Source organism: Mustela putorius, unplaced genomic scaffold (genome assembly GCF_011764305.1).
Source record: "Mustela putorius furo isolate JIRA1106 unplaced genomic scaffold, ASM1176430v1.1 tig00000242_pilon_pilon_pilon, whole genome shotgun sequence".
Lineage (NCBI taxonomy): Eukaryota > Metazoa > Chordata > Mammalia > Carnivora > Mustelidae > Mustela > Mustela putorius.
The window spans coordinates 4,294,687-4,310,364 of record NW_025421325.1 but is presented as its reverse complement, the minus strand read 5'-3'; the positions used below and the strand labels follow the sequence as shown (position 1 = coordinate 4,310,364).

The following is a 15,678-nucleotide window of genomic DNA, read 5'->3' as shown; positions in this document are numbered from 1 at the left end:
TAAAAAAGCCTTAAGTCACCGAGGTTGACCTTCTTGTCTGAATGAAACTTAATGTTTTACTAATAAAGAAGCTGGTATAAAATGGAGTGTATGGACCCCATGATAAAGAAGATACTGTCTTTAAGGGGGTTTTGTATTTCCAGGGAACTGCAAAAACATTGTTTTGCTTATGGCTTTAAAACTGAAACAAAGAACTATTGAAACCCAAAAGATACACTACCAAAGGGGGCGGGGGGAGAATATCTTACCAGGTTCAGCTGTTGATCTAGGTTCTTTTTGCCACATGAAAAAAAAAATCAAAACAGAGTATTAGAATGGGGTTTCATTAATAAGAAACCTACCTATCTTTCTCTCTTTGTCCAGGACATGTCTGCAGGATATAGGTAACTCCGTAATACAAAAGATAGAGTGATAATAGATCCATTTATATTTCTATAAATACAGAAGCCCAAATTCCAGTTACAGCTTACACTAGAAAGTGTTTTAGAAAGTGACTCATAGAAGGGCTTATAGGAGGCTTATAAACCTCGTAAGATTATTTGGCCAACTTTGAGTTCAAATATATGTAATATTTCTTCCTGAAGAAGGAACATACAGCTCTTATAAAACTTTCAAAGGGGTACACAAGTGACCACCATGGCTTTAATTTACCGGATCCCACTTATCTGTCGATTACCCAGTCTCACTTCTTTTTTTTTTAAAGATTTTATTTATTTATTTGACAGAGAGAGATCACAAGTAGGCAGAGAGGCAAGCAGAGAGAGAGGAGGAAGCAGGCTCCCTGCTGAGCAGAGAGCCCGATGCGGGACTCGATTCCAGGACCCTGAGATCATGACCTGAGCCAAAGGCAGCGGCTTAACCCACTGAGCCACCCAGGCGCCCCCCAGTCTCACTTCTCTTCAAAAATAAAAATCATTTCAGCTAAGGGCCCCTGGGTGGCTCAGTCATTAAGCATCTAGCTTTGGGGCAGGTTATGATCCCAAGGTCCTGGAATCGAGCCCCATGTCAGGCTCCCTGCTCAGCGGGAAGCCTGCTTCTCCCTCTCTCACTCCCCCTGCTTATGTTCCCTCTCTCACTCTCTGTCAAATAAATAAAAATCTTTTTTAAAAAATCAATTCATCTTGAAAGACTAAGTCCTTCTTGGTTTTCCTGAAGCTTGAGAGAAGAAAATGGATGGATGTGGGAAAATGAGCACCTCTCTTACTTTTCTGTAGAATTCTGAAATCTGGAGAGTCTTGAATTTCACTCCCTTGTCGGAACCACTTGACCTGCAAAGGGGGTGCTCCTCGGACCCGGCACTCCAGGACGACCACCTGACCCTCGGATGCTGCTATGTTTTGCAGTTCCTAAAAATTCAAGGAAGACACATTAGACTTTGGTTCACTTTTACACAATTTCACAACAGAAAGTAAAGTTTGCAAATCTTAGAGGGCAAAAAAATAAATAAATAAATGCAAAACTTGCATCATAAAATAATTACCACTAACTCAAGTAAAAATAGACACCTTGAAATCCATCCATCATTCGCTTTCCATAATCTCCCTGTAATGAGATTAGTAAGGGTTACCACTGGGCCTGTGGACTTTTTGGGTCTGTCTGCAAATTTACTGACACTTTCATATTTATGGAATTTTATGGCAATGCCTGTTACCTTTCTCTATTTACACTGAAGGGTTAGCTGGTGGAATGCAGACTTCCTAAAACAATTATATTCCATATGAACGTAGATTCCTGGGAAAACCAGACAGGAAGAGGAAAAAAGGCACAATTTGTTTTTACATGCCCCAACCTTTTCATGTGCTCCCCCACCCCCACCTCTGCCAATGAGCTTCCTCTGTCAGGTTTATTAAGATAAGAAGCTTGGGGACTTTCTCATTTTGAAGTTCTGAGTAAAATAATAAAACCCGCAGTACTTCTCCCTTCGTGACCTTCAATTCCTCTTCCTTTGCAATTACCCTGTTGCCCCTGACCCTATTCCAAGTCCAGACCAGTAAATTTTTACAGGGCAACAGATGAGAAATTAATTTGTCTGCATAGATGCAAAGAGGTAAAGCTTTAATACTTGTTATTAAATATCAAAAGATTAATAGCCTCACAGATATCCTCCCCCTACCTTCCTCCTCCCGGCTTACTTAGCAATGGGGCTGACTTCAACTTTTTGACTTTTTCAACTTCTGACTCCAGAGTATGAGATCTTACCTAGGTGGATGGAGAACTCTTAAAGTAATTCGGATATGACAGAGTCATTCACCTACATGTCAACCAAACGCAAACAAATCCACGTTAAGAAGTGTGTGGTCTTTACTGGTTTGGTTCGGTTATTTAAGATCATCTGAAGGGACAACAAACGTGTGCTGGGAAAAAACAAATGTCAGAGCAAAGGGGCTGCAGTGAGTGTGGTAGAGCGCTAAGGAAATTCTCAGTCAGAGCTGTTGGCGGAAGAACTATGAAAGGCTAATATTAAGTCTGAGAAGGCATTTGATAATAAGCTGAGTAGTTAACAAAATGCCGGGTTTTTTTTTAAGTGAAAAGGTTAAGATTTATTAACTACTTCTGATTACACTGTCTCCTTGTTTTTAAATGTAGAAAATCTCTGGTTCTAAATTGACTTTTTTACTTTGTGACTGGGTCCAAAGAGCTAATTTAGTGGATCAGAGCAGGAAAAGTGTCACTCACAGGGCCCAGGTTGTGTAGATTAATTATTCAACACTTCCTGGACAAGCCAGAAAGTTTGATTTATTCTTAGGATTGTGTGTTTTGTTCAAAGGCTGGAAAGTCAGAGAGCAAATGGGTAGATACCAAGGATCTGAAGCAAAACTCCACAGGATTATAATAGGACTCCACCCAGAGCAAACTTTTTCATCTTGAGAGAAACCACAGCTAAGTGGAATGAGCCCTTAGGAGAATCTTCAGGGACACAGGGTGGAACCCTGAAGGAGACTAAGAGCCAACCTACAGAAGTTGCACTTAGCAATCTACATCATCCACTCAGGGCAGAACTGGGGGACCCTGAGTGTTCTAGGATCCATATATCAAGCCCACCTGATATTGTGATTCCTTTAAGGGGCTGAACTACTTAGAAAGAAAGGCCACATAAGACTAGTTGCTCTCTCGTCTCCCATGTGCCCCTACTGCCCCTAGTCCCACAGTCCCATACCAGCTCTGCTGCTCCAGCTAAGCCCAGTGGCCCACAGACAGAGGCACGGGCTCTGCCTCTGACCAGCTGTGAAACCGGGAAATCTTTAAAGAGTAGTATGAGGAAACAGGTGAGGGTGCCTATTAGACCAGCAATGCCCACCTGACTGACATTCACGGTCACCATCATGTGTGAGAGAAAGACCAAATAAAAGATGCTAAGGGTGACAAAGTGAAGGCTACTTTGAGTTACAAAGGAGATAAGCAGAGTTATCTTCTAAACCTGCCCCTCCAAAACCAAAGTCCAGGCCCAAAAGGACCCAGCAAAGCAGGGAGGGAAGATGCCCACAGAGACAAAGGGGAAAGCCAAGGTCAGGAAGGAAGCAATTCTGCTGAGATCAGAGATGATCTACGGTCTAGACACGGAAGGTAGAAGGCACTGGAAATGCCCAGTGAAGTATGCTCTGTGCTGCCCATCACTCTACAGTTTGTGATTTTTTTTTTTAAATCAACCTTTATAAAAATACAGAATTATGTTTCACTTTTCTTTTTACTAAGCTGTGGAGTTAGCACACACTATGTTTCACGGTTTTCTTCTGGGGGAAGGGATATACCGCTAATTGAATGTCAATGCCTCAGGAGCCGGGATGCAATGGAGGAAAGAGGATTTATGTCTAGTTTTGAGGCTTTCTCTTAGTGCCCAGGAGGAGTTCCGTAATATCACCATCTGCCAGGCCACTGTGGGGAAGCCCTGAGTGGAGGGAAAGCAAAATCTCATGACCTCTCGATTTGCTTAAATCAAGAGGTGTGTTGGGACCCCCCAAATCACCTTCACATAGCACAGACTTTCTGGTGATGACCTGGTGAAGCTGTCTTTGAGAAGCTCTAAAACCACACAGCAGCTGAATTACCCACACTGTGGGGACATCTGCTGTTCTCAGCAGATTAGAGGACAACCTCATGGACAACCTCAGTGGCATCACATTCTGTCAGGTTTTATTGTTTTTTGGGGTTTGTTTTGTTTTGTTTTGTTTTATTTTTTCATGCTTGAATGTTGTCAAATGTTATCATTTGTTGCCAGTGTCTTATACAAAATACCCTGCTTATAAAATGACCTTTAATAATGCGGATCCAGTCTGGCTTGGAAGTAAAAAAATCATCCCCTACAAGAAGAAAAGCCAAGATGCTCTTCCCTATTGCCTTGCAAAATTTTATGGATTTGCTTTTTCACATTTGTCTTTCATTTACTTTGCCTAGATTTTTGTAAAAAGTGTGAAGTAGGAGTCCAATTTTTTTTTTTTTAAATTTCTGCTGAAGAACTCATTCTTTACCTAGCGATCTGCAGGTTTTCGGAGATACTGGAGTGTCTGTGGGCTCTATTCTGATCACATGCCCATTTGTTTGGTCTTGTTCAGCATGATACTATCCTAACTACTCTACAAAGTCTTAACATCTCTGATGACGAATCCCTTGTCCTCTTACCAGCATTGAATTTTCCTCTTCAGGAGTACCTTGGCTATTTTTAGACCTTTTTTTCTTAGAATCAAATTTGCTAAGTTCTACATTAAACAAATAAAACAAGGAACCAATTGGAATTTCAGCTAGATCTGCATTAAATTTAGAGATTAATTTGGGGCTCATGACTTCACGATTTTCTAGTCTACACACATGGAATCTCTGTTTACTTATTTGGGCCTTTTTAGACGTATTTCAATCAAGGTTTGTAATTTTCTCAAAAAAAAGATACACCACATGGAGCCATTTCTGAGTTGAGCAGTTGACTATCAAAATGGATGTCATTCACTTTGGCAAGGCAAAACACAAACTTGAAGAACAAATTGAATATTGTCTTTTTTTTTTTTTTCTCTAAAACGTGCTGGTTCTCCTAAGCAATTTCCTACACAGCTCTTTGTCTCTTTTTTTTTCTACCCTCTTGGCTTTCCCACTCCACAGTAAGCTCTACTAGGTCACTGACCACGCCCACACCATCAGACCCTTGACCAGATGATACTCACAAAACAGTTGTTGCATAAACACCTATTCAGCGCCTAAGGTAACCATAAGAGTCTGTGGATCTGTTCATTTTAATTTTTAAAGGCTGCTGCATGAAGGCCCATGTGAAGGGACCTTAAGGACCAAAGCAAACAGAAAGAAAGAGATGTGAGATGTCAGACCTTGGTAAAAATAGGAGGAAAGTAGGCAGGAGCAGCTCCATCCTGTCGGCAGAGATACGAGGTTGGACTGTGGACCTGAAAATGCAGAGACACAGGGATCAAATTCCAAATATATAAATTGTTGAAAAGATGGGCTAAAGAAATCTTCCACTATTGGGATTGCTCCGCTTGAATGGAACGAGGGAACGCAAACAGTGCCATCTGTCATTTTGCTGCTCTACGCTCACGTACAGTACAGACCTTGTTCCTCCTTTCACAGCTGTTCCTCTTCTCTATTCAAAAGGATATTCAAGGTAAAAGTTCCTCAGTTCCCTGGGGATCCATGAGCTTGTAAATGTTCTTACCAAATGGATTTCTGTGTGTGGGACTTCCACAGGGGTCTTTTCAAAAGTTCTCACAGACATTATATTTTATTTTTAAATACAGTCTGGATTCATGGAATTAAAAGCACAAGTTACTGGCAGTGGAGGGTAAATTATCAACCATCTACCTTATGTTTAACCTGCATTCTTTCTTGATATAGGGGATTACAGGAAACAAGTTAAAAAGGAATATATTGTTCTTTCTTGATGTGCAAAAAACAAAGATGCTAAAATACTTACTGTATGGCACTCATCTCCGGGGAAATATAAAGATTCCAGAGTAGGGAATGGAAAATACGTTTCTTTCTCCAATCATTTATTTTCCAACACTTTGGATTTATGCCCTTCTATGTAAGCAATGGTTAGCTTCTTAACCCCAGATGATGGTGATCTGATATCATGGGTCCAAATATGTCACAAGTTATCATCGAGAATGTTGGCAGAGTTGCAGAGATGTGAGGATAGTAAAGGGCGTTATTCATTATCCTCGTAAGACTTCTCACTGGTTTGTGATTCAGGACTGGGTTTCACTTTTTGTTGTCTTTATATGTCCAAGGACTATTGGAACACTTACGTAGTGTTTAGTCTGTGCCAGACACGGTTCTAAGTGTTAATGGAGATTCACTGACACACTGAATCCTCTGGTGAGATGCATGGTATTATCTTCATTTTACAGATGAAGAAACGTGGCATAGAGAGGTTACATCAAGTGGCAGAGCTGGGATTTGTACCCAGGCAATCTGGCTCCCGGGTGTTCAACTTCACATGACATTACTTACAGTAATAAAGCAACGGAGTTTCTCTGAGCCCCTCATCCTACCTGTACAACTGGAATGTGTGTCCTTCCATTTAGTGTCCCTGGAGAATTTAAACCATTTAAATGTACCGTTTACATTATTATGGTGCTTACGTATTTAAATATTTCATGCTCTTAGGCTTTTGTGTTACACTTTAACATATTCTGCCACATTCCCGACATGTTTCGCGTTTCCCATGCATAGTTCTATAAAGTGTTTGGGAATGAAGCTAGTGATGTATTTTTTTTTCCCCAATGAAATGTCTAACATGTTGCTAATAAACACTCACCACTTATCAATAATTAAATATTAAACAAAAAAGATCCACTGATTTAATCAGAAATATTTTTATAAGTACTGGTTTAGGGATTTAAAGGAAACATCTATGCCATCTTTGAATTAATTATACTGGTTGGTTCTTTTCAAGTTTACAAACTCAAATATCTTTACTGTTTCCCTATTCCACATATCCAAGAGTATATGTCACATTCTACAAATACTAAAATACCTGGGTGCTCAGGAGATGGAGAGCTGGTGATGGTCACACAACAGATTTACCAGTTAGGGATTCATTTACATTTCAAGGGCAGGGGTGGGGAAGCCTTTTGTGAGCGTCCTAGTTAAATATATGCATCACAGCACAAAGGCAAAGTAACATACATCTGATTAAAACATTTCCATTCTAATTTTTTTTTACTGTTTTTAAAAGCATTTTCTGTAGTGTTGGCAAAGTAAACTATTACTTTCCAGTAGTTTGTATTGCTGTTTTTTCTTGGATATGGTAGTCTCATAAAGGAAAAAAAAAAAAGGCAGGATGAAAATGCTTTGTTAAATCAAGAAATTTGTATTTTTTTTAACTGTTCATCTCTTGGAAAAACTTTTGTTGGTATGTGGGCTTTTCTTGCTTCTAATTTGTTTTAAATAAGCTAATAAATGTGGTGAAACAGAAGAGGATTTATAGGTAGAAGAAAAACCAAATAGTCATAGCTAAAAGAGATACCATTTTCTCAGATTATGAGCTGTTAGGGACATTCCTAATGGAAATGCAAGCACTTACTAATCGGTGATATGTTTTCGATGAAAGATGTTTTTAGTAGCTTGAAAGGGACAGTTTTACCTACCATTTTCTTTCCTCTCAGTTGTGTTTCCACTTAAAAAATACTGCAGGGAGTATACCGAATTGGAATCAAAGCCGTAATCTTTAAACCAAGAAGTTTGCCAATGAGTTTGACTCACTGTGGTCTCTGGTCCAAGGCACACTTACCTGTTGAACGGGGACAGACAATGGTTGAATCACAGCTGTGGTCACTCCTGTCTTTGGAGAAGATGATCCTATTGTCAAGGAGACAGAAGTTGTTTTCTTCTGAGCTCTAGAAAATATGGAGACAAGTGTGTTCCATCGGTTTTTTTTTCTTAAAGCAGGAATTACTCTTTGAAAGATTTCCCCACAAGAGCTCAGTTTCTTTTGGTCATTCAAACCACTTCTGTTGTAAGTGCTTCAGAAATGGGAAGCCATAGCCTACAGTTAGAATAGCTGTGGTCAACATACGCATAGACTAGACCTTATAGATAGCAAAATAAACACACAGGGAAAAGAAAAATAACTATATATAGCTCAGCTAATATCAGAGAACCTAAAGTATTGAACTTGAAAATCAAGTCTCTGGAGAAGGTCCAATCTTTAGCAATAAGCAGATACTTGAAATCTTTATGGTTAGGGTTCCGTATTTAATTCAAAGTTTTAATGGTCTCTTTTAAGTCTAGCAGGTGTTCTTTGTTCTGGTTTCCAATTTTTGTTGAGAATGTCTTGGCCTTTTAGTTCTTTTCTTACTGCATAAAAGTTAGTGAGGTGTAGAGAAAGGTTGAGAAGAGTTGGTTTCTAGGCCCAATTTTGCTAAGAGGCTGGCTGTGAAATCTCAAGCGAGTCGAGTAGCTTCTCGAAACTTGAGATCCTTATCTGAAATCAGGAGTGCCAGAGCATATCATCTCATAAGGTTCCTTTAGCATTAATACTCAGGGATTATTTGATGCTGAGTAGATAAAATTGTTACGTATCTGCTAACAGATCAAAGGAATTTATTAGCATAGTCTCAATACTCAAGGAGTTTTTTTTTTTTTTTAAAGATTTTATTTATTTGACAGGAGAGAGAAATCACAAGTAGGCAGAGAGGGAGGCAGAGAGAGAGAGGGGAGGAAGCAGGCTCCCTGTGGAGCAGAGAGCCCATGCAGGGCTCGATCCCAGGACCAGGGATCATGACCTGAGCCGAAGGCAGAGGCTTTAACCCACTGAGCCACCTAGGCGCCCCAATACTCAAGGAGTTTTTTTACAAAAATCCCAGTAGGTTTGATTTTATTTTTGCAAACAATTAATTATTACCATCAATTTACATAATAATTATTTTGGAAAATAATCCATTTGTCTTTGTAAGAAGAACTAAATTTTACAATTTTCCTGGTAAGATCTAACTAGCAATAGTCTTTATCCAAGTATTTCTGGGCTAATTACACACTTTGCAATTGGTGTAATTAGACTGGTCCTCATTCACATTTTGGTTATGATTTAACTAGCTTCCTCTCAATGCTGATGATGTTTTCATATATTTATAACCAGTTAGTTGTCCTTGAAACTTAAGATTGTCTATGGTTTGACTTTGGAATCTCAATGATGAAATGCGGACTTCAAAATCTAAACTCCTAAGTTAAAAATTGTGTTCCACATTCAAATGTTTGATCTTTGGCTGACATCAGCTGACCTCTTCCTTCACAGCACAAGGCACTCTGCTTCTCCCCACAATGACTCTGTCCACCTTCTTTGCTGTGCAGAGAATTGATGGGATTGTCGGCACTTACTGCGGCATGGCTCCAGGGTTTGATTTGAAAGCTAAATTTTCACTCTCAGAATCTGTTGAACTGGCACCTGAGACAATGAGAAATAATGATAAATTTAAGATTTGAGTAAGCACCTATAACTGCTTCAAAAATTAAAACTGTTCATTTTTAAATAATAACATACAAAGTCTTATGTTCAAATAGAGAATGGTTTAGACCGTTTTTCCTTGAACTGTTTTTCTGGAAAACTACTTAGAGCAAAGATCTACTGTAAAAAGTTTTCTTGAAAGCCATATGCTTTTAATGCCAGATTTCCTATTAGTTTAATTTTTATCACTGATCCTCACAACCATATTTTAAAATGGCTTATAAACTACGAAATAAATGTGTGTGTGTCTCTCTGTGTCTATGTGTGTGTGTGTGTGTGTGCGCGCAAAGCATTCATGATTTTAAACTTTAACCCTTTCCTGGGAGATTACACTCTGGATTATTAATGTCTTCATTACTCATTAATTAGGAGATGCTTTCTGACTCTGTGATAAATTAGAACAAAATAGTGGCTTCACTTATGAGTTAGAAGGTCTCTGATTTTGGATTATGCTTTCCCAAATTCATTCACTTCATTACTGTTTTTGAATTAAGGGTGGCCTTATCAGTTTTTTAGTCAAAATGCAAACTGTACTTATGCTTTAATACTCATGTGTTTTGTCAGAGATTTAAGTGATAGATTTAAAATAATTGTAATGATTAGAAGTATACTCTTGACATTTCTTTTTTAAGATGTATTTAAAGTGAGTTACATTATTTAAAGACACTTTAATATAAAATAATATGTGCTTATAGAAAAGCAACCAAATAGCACAGAATTGTGTAACATAATACTACAGACCAATGGGTACCTTCCTTAATGCCATCTGCATGTTAATAGTCTGATGTCTATTTGTCAGATAAATTTAATGTATTAACATATACTTATGTACATAGCTCTACAAACAGAATCACACCATATGGACTCTTTGCAATTAGTTATTGTTGCTTATAGATACATTCAGCATATGCGCATTTCCTCAATTTCTTGGATGGCTGCCTAGCGTTCCTTTCCATGACTCCATTTCTCCCGTCCTTTATTAATGTTTTAACAGTCAGGTTTAGGTAACTCTGCTGGAATGTCTGCTGTCCCTTCCTATTTACTTCTCTAAGTACCACTTAGTATAGACTTTCTTCATATAGTTCCTAGACTACCACAATAGATTCTTATCTTGTCTTCCTCTCTCTGTCAATCTTCAACCTACGTCATTTTTTACTATAGCACACCTTTCCTGTTTAAAAAAAAAAAAAAACCCACGAAAAACAAAAACTAAGATAAGGAGTTTCAACTCAATAAATTTAAAAACCTAAAACCTGCAATTTAGTGACTTCCGTGATTTCCAGCCAGATTTTGTAGCTCTATCAGCCAGAACTTCCATAACCCCGAGCCAGAGAGTTGAACATACCACTGGTGTCCATTCACTAGGTAAGGGGAATGCAGCAGTGAAGAACTATACACATACAGCCTCCACACGCCTGCGCTCGTGGAGTTTACATTCTTTTGAAGACACAGACCACAGACTACATAAATAGAAGACATGGATAGTAGTGGGTGAAATGAGAAAGCACATCAGAGCAGGGATCTAGGGAAGGGGGGGACTGGCCTGGGATGCAGTGTTATGTGGGGTGGCAAGGAAGGCTCCATCAAGATGGGGACTTTGCATAAAGACGCCAAGGACGTGGGGGCTTTCCTTTCTTGGTCTTTTCCCATGTTTGTACATTTCGTTATATTATTCACTCTCGCAGGAAAGTCTCAGCTAGTCTCCTCTCGATATTCTTTTAAAACAAGCCAAATAGGGGCAGCTGGGCAGTGGTTAAGCGTCTGCCTTCGGCTCAGGTCATGATTCCAGGGTCCTGGGATCAAGCCCTATATCAGGCTGTGTTCAGCGGGAAGCCTGCTTCTCCCTCTCCCACTCCCCCTGCTTGTATTCTCTTGCCATGTCTCTATCAAATAAATAAAGTATTAAAAAAAAAAAGATAAGCCCAATAGTGTTTTCTGTGCTGTTTTCTCTGAACTCCCTGTGTTTTTGCTTATACTACTCAGGTCACTTACAACACCATATCTGCTTGAAAATTGTAAGTTCTTTGGAAAACTGAGGAAGGGTTAGAAGGGAAATACCAATTTTTGAGTACTTACTATTTTGCCTGGTAATCTGCTAGGTACTGTATAACATTTAATGATTGTAATAACTAACCTCACTGAAAGGTGAAATGTCCAATTACACATTAGAAAATTGAGGAACCAAGAGATTAAGTCATTTATATAAGGTCACCTAACTAGAAAGCAGCAGTGAGAGGAGTTTTGAACTTGCGGTCTGTGACGTCCCCCATGTGGTATGACCTTCATGTGCTGTGGATGTCTAGTCCTCCCAGGCCTCAGCTTCATGCTTCGCTAATGGCAGGCCTTCAACTGCTGGCAGGATCAGTGAATGGAACCTTGGGGACTGCAAATGCTTGTTTGGGGAAAGTGAACTGAGCAACCGCAGAAGAGCAGCATGATGGGGAGGGGGCAGCAGTGGGAGGCAAGTCAAGAAAGGTGTGGGATGAAGAATAAGAGGGCCAAAGTGTTTGGACTTTATGCCCAGGCACTGAGAGTTGTAATTAGGAAAATGAACCATGCAGGATGAACTGGGGGAGTAGCAAAATAAAAGAGCAGCAGAACCAGCAAACCATCAAATATAGGCGATAGAGAAAATTTTAACCATGAGAGGAAGTATGGGACGTGAGCAGAGGAAACAGGAGTAAAAATCAGTAGCCTCGGTTACCAGAAAATCATGGGTAACTTGAGACAGCTCAGTTTTACTGGAATCACAGGAGCATTAAAGAGAAAGGGCAGGGGAACAAAAACCCCACAGAAGTTATCACAGATGCTCCCAAAGTGGCCAGAAACTGGGGAGACAAATAACTGTTTTCCATGTGATTCCAAACATAGTACATCTTAAAAATAAAATCCCCTCTAATTATCGAGTTAGAAAACCTTTCCTTTTTTCAAAAAAAAAAAAAATCATTTTTTCCCAATTTTTAAAATATTCTTTAAAATTTTATTTTTCTTTTCAGCGTTCCAAGATTCATTGTTTATACACACACCCAGTGCTCCATGCAATATGTGCCCTCCACAATACCCACCACCAGGCTCACCTAACCCCCCACCCCCTCCCCTCCAAAACCCTCAGTTTGTTTCTCAGAGTCCACAGTCTCTCCTGGTTCGTCTTCCCCTCCGATTTCCTCCAATTTTTTTTTTTTCCAGCTGATTTTCAGAAAAAGGTAAAGGGCCAAAAAGGTGGGTAACCCCTGGATAAGAACATGTTTGGCTAGTTTTTGCACACCTGTTCAACCCTTGTGAAATCTCAATGTCACCTTCTGTCTCAGGTGTCAGAGCAGCTCTTGCAGATGAGGGAGCAGATCAAATCTCCTTATCTGTGCCAGCAAGTTCCCCCTCAAGATGACTCTCCCCTCCCTCTCTCCTTCTGTCTCCTCCCTTTGGTCATCTGCCCGGCACCTCCTGGTCAGGAAAGGACATTCCTGTCTCTGGTTAACATTTTTGTATTTATCAAAATATCACAAACCATGAGAGACTCTAATCTCAGCAAACAAACTGAGGGTTGCTGGAGGGGCGGGGGTGGGAGAGATGGGGTGGCTGGGTGATGGACACTGTGCTATGGTGAGTGCTGTGAATTGTATAAGACTGATGAATCACAGACCTGTACCCTGAAACAAATAATATATGTTAATAAAAAAATAAAAATTAAAAAGTTAAAAAAACAAAAAAAAGCATCACTTTTTAGCTTTGACGGAGGCTCCAGTCTTACAATTACTATCCATCTACTGTTTATCCAATGTTCATCTGCCTAAATGCTATTTCTATACTGTTCCCCACACACAGTGAAGGAACGAAATGCCATGAACTCTGCTCTATTCTGGAAATGCAGTACCACTGGAAATGTCACAAAAATGCACCTGCTGTCTTGCCTTTAAAAGGTGTTCCCTTTACATTTAAAATACATACCCCATTTAATACTTCCTTGTAGGAAAAAACCCAGAAAATGTTACAATAGTAAAAATTAAAAAAAAAAAAATCATTTGGGATACCACAACTCTGATAACTTCAGAGCAGATCCTTCTGTATTTTATCCCTGTGTACATATATAAATGTTTTAAGATGATATTACGCCTATTGTTAAATTATTGTTTTTCCCTACTCACTCAATACATTGTAAAATGCCTTTCTGTGACATGAGACGTGTAGTTTGTAATATTCTAGTGGCTGCTTCAGATACATGTGTGCAACTCTACCATAATCAACCATTTAAAATGTATGTATATATTAAATATGTATTTGCGACCTTGAGGGACTTTAGTGAAAGTGGTAATGGAGTTCATCCTTTGCGCGTATGTCGCTTTTCAAAATTTCAGGAGTAAATCTACTCCGCCCCCATTCGAGTTACTCCTCCCCTCCCTCTCTTCTCTCTCAGTTGCTATAATCACCAGTGCAGCAAGAATCAGTTAAGACTCAGATAAAACTAATGAAGCAATGCCAGCGATTTACAATTTTATAAATGATGAATGACTATAAGGACATTAAAGTGAGTTTTAAAGAATGTTTCACATAGGCACCTGGATGGCTCAGCCGGTTAAGCGTCCAGCTCTTGGTTTCAGCTCAGGTCATGAACTTGGGGTTGTGGGATCAAGCCCTACATGGGGCTCCACGTTGGGCATGGAGACTGCCTAAGATTCTCTCTCTCTCTCTCTCTCTCTGCCCGTCCTCCTCCCCTGCTTGCTTTCTATTTCTTAAAAAAAAAAAAAAAAGTTAATGACGTGTAGTTGTGACAGTTAGTCTAAAACAAGGTACAAAAGAGTATGCAGAGTAAAATGTACACACACAGGATAAAGACTGCAAAAATCAAAATATGAAGAGTAACTGTCACAGAGTTATCACATTACACATGGTTTTTATACCTTCCTTCTACCTGTATGTTTATTCCTATTTTTAGAACAGCAATCATAGCTCATAGTGTATGCCAGGCACTGCTCTCTATCCTTACAATAATCTAATTTTCTCCATGCAGAAACGGAGAAAATGAAGCATAGAGCCACTGAGTAACTGTTCAAGGTCATGGAGCTAAGAACCAAGCTAGCCAAAAAATATTATAAAAGTTATTTCAAAATAAATGAGGTAAGAAACCCCCAAAGCTGTGCTTTGACTCCTTTAGCTTCTCGGAGTGTATCTTTAAAATCCGTAAAAGAAACCACATACTCAGAGGGGCTCTTCCCTGGTGGGATTCTCTACAATATCTCTGCATGCTTCCAAATGTCCCTTAAAGGGGCACATATTTTATCTGATGATTCAAAGCACAGAGAACCTACAAATAAATGTCACACAGGGTCTGCCACCCTGAATTATGCTCAAGGATCCTGCCTCTTCCCCACATCTTTCATGCTGCCTTGCCCTCCTCTCCATCTAATTCCTACAAGGTCAGTTTTAATCCTACCTCTTCAGCCCACATTTCAGGATCACCCTGCCCTCTCAGGAGCTCCTAAAGCTGTCATAATCTGTGTAAACCATTTCTTTTTTTTTTTTTTTTAAAGATTTTATTTATTTGTCAGTGAGAGAGAGGGAGAGAGAGCGAGCACAGGCAGACAGATTGGCAGGCAGAGACAGAGAGAGAAGCAGGCTCCCTGCTGAGCAAGGAGCCCCATGTGGGACTCGATTCCAGGACGCTGGGATCATGACCGGAGCCGAAGGCAGCTGCTTAACCAACTGAGCCACCCAGGCGTCCCATGTGTAAACCATTTCATAATCAGGAGAAGGTGGCAGTGATGGAAACTTGAGATGTCTGTATTTATTTCACATGCTTACATTTACCTTTTCTATCATGAATTTAAGATTATTCGCCACCTAGTCCTGGAGGGTAACCCCCTCTCCATCTAGCACACATGTGGGTCAGATTCCATTCCCTTTCTCCTTTTCCAAGACCTTGGTCTCATTCTTACTCTCCTCCCTTCTGCATGGTCCAGGAGGATTATCTGCATTAGCACAGAAACATACTCTAGTAATTCAGGTATAAAAACAAATAAGCAAATAAAGTGCAAAAAAACATCTTCCTTGACCTCACACTCCTTCCTAGATACCCCATATCTCTGCTGGTGGTTGAACAAAACTTTCCTGTCACGATTATTTGTTGCTTTTCCTCCCATATTTTGCAAACGTTTCTCGACTCATTCCATGTGATTGTTGGTGCTCTCCAAATTTCCCAAACCCTTCTTGTTAAAATCACGGGCAACATCCACAGCTGC

The 15,678-nt window shown here is 39.7% G+C and overlaps 1 protein-coding gene across 5 annotated transcripts in view; it reads right to left on the bottom strand.

Moving 5' to 3' along the window:
• The window catches only part of PALLD (palladin, cytoskeletal associated protein), a 417,425-nt gene that overhangs the window by 224,026 nt on the left and 177,721 nt on the right, over positions 1-15,678 (bottom strand). For 3 of the 5 annotated variants that reach the window (XM_045078298.1, XM_045078294.1, XM_045078296.1), the window contains exons 4-8: positions 9,319-9,385; positions 7,733-7,838; positions 5,310-5,384; positions 1,196-1,346; positions 249-272 (exon numbers count right to left, since the gene is read on the bottom strand). In XM_045078298.1, coding sequence (XP_044934233.1) covers positions 249-272; positions 1,196-1,346; positions 5,310-5,384; positions 7,733-7,838; positions 9,319-9,385 — 423 coding nt within the window. The remainder of the gene's footprint in view (positions 1-248; positions 273-1,195; positions 1,347-5,309; positions 5,385-7,732; positions 7,839-9,318; positions 9,386-15,678) is intronic. The other 2 variants (XM_045078295.1, XM_045078297.1) reach the window with 1 other exon arrangement.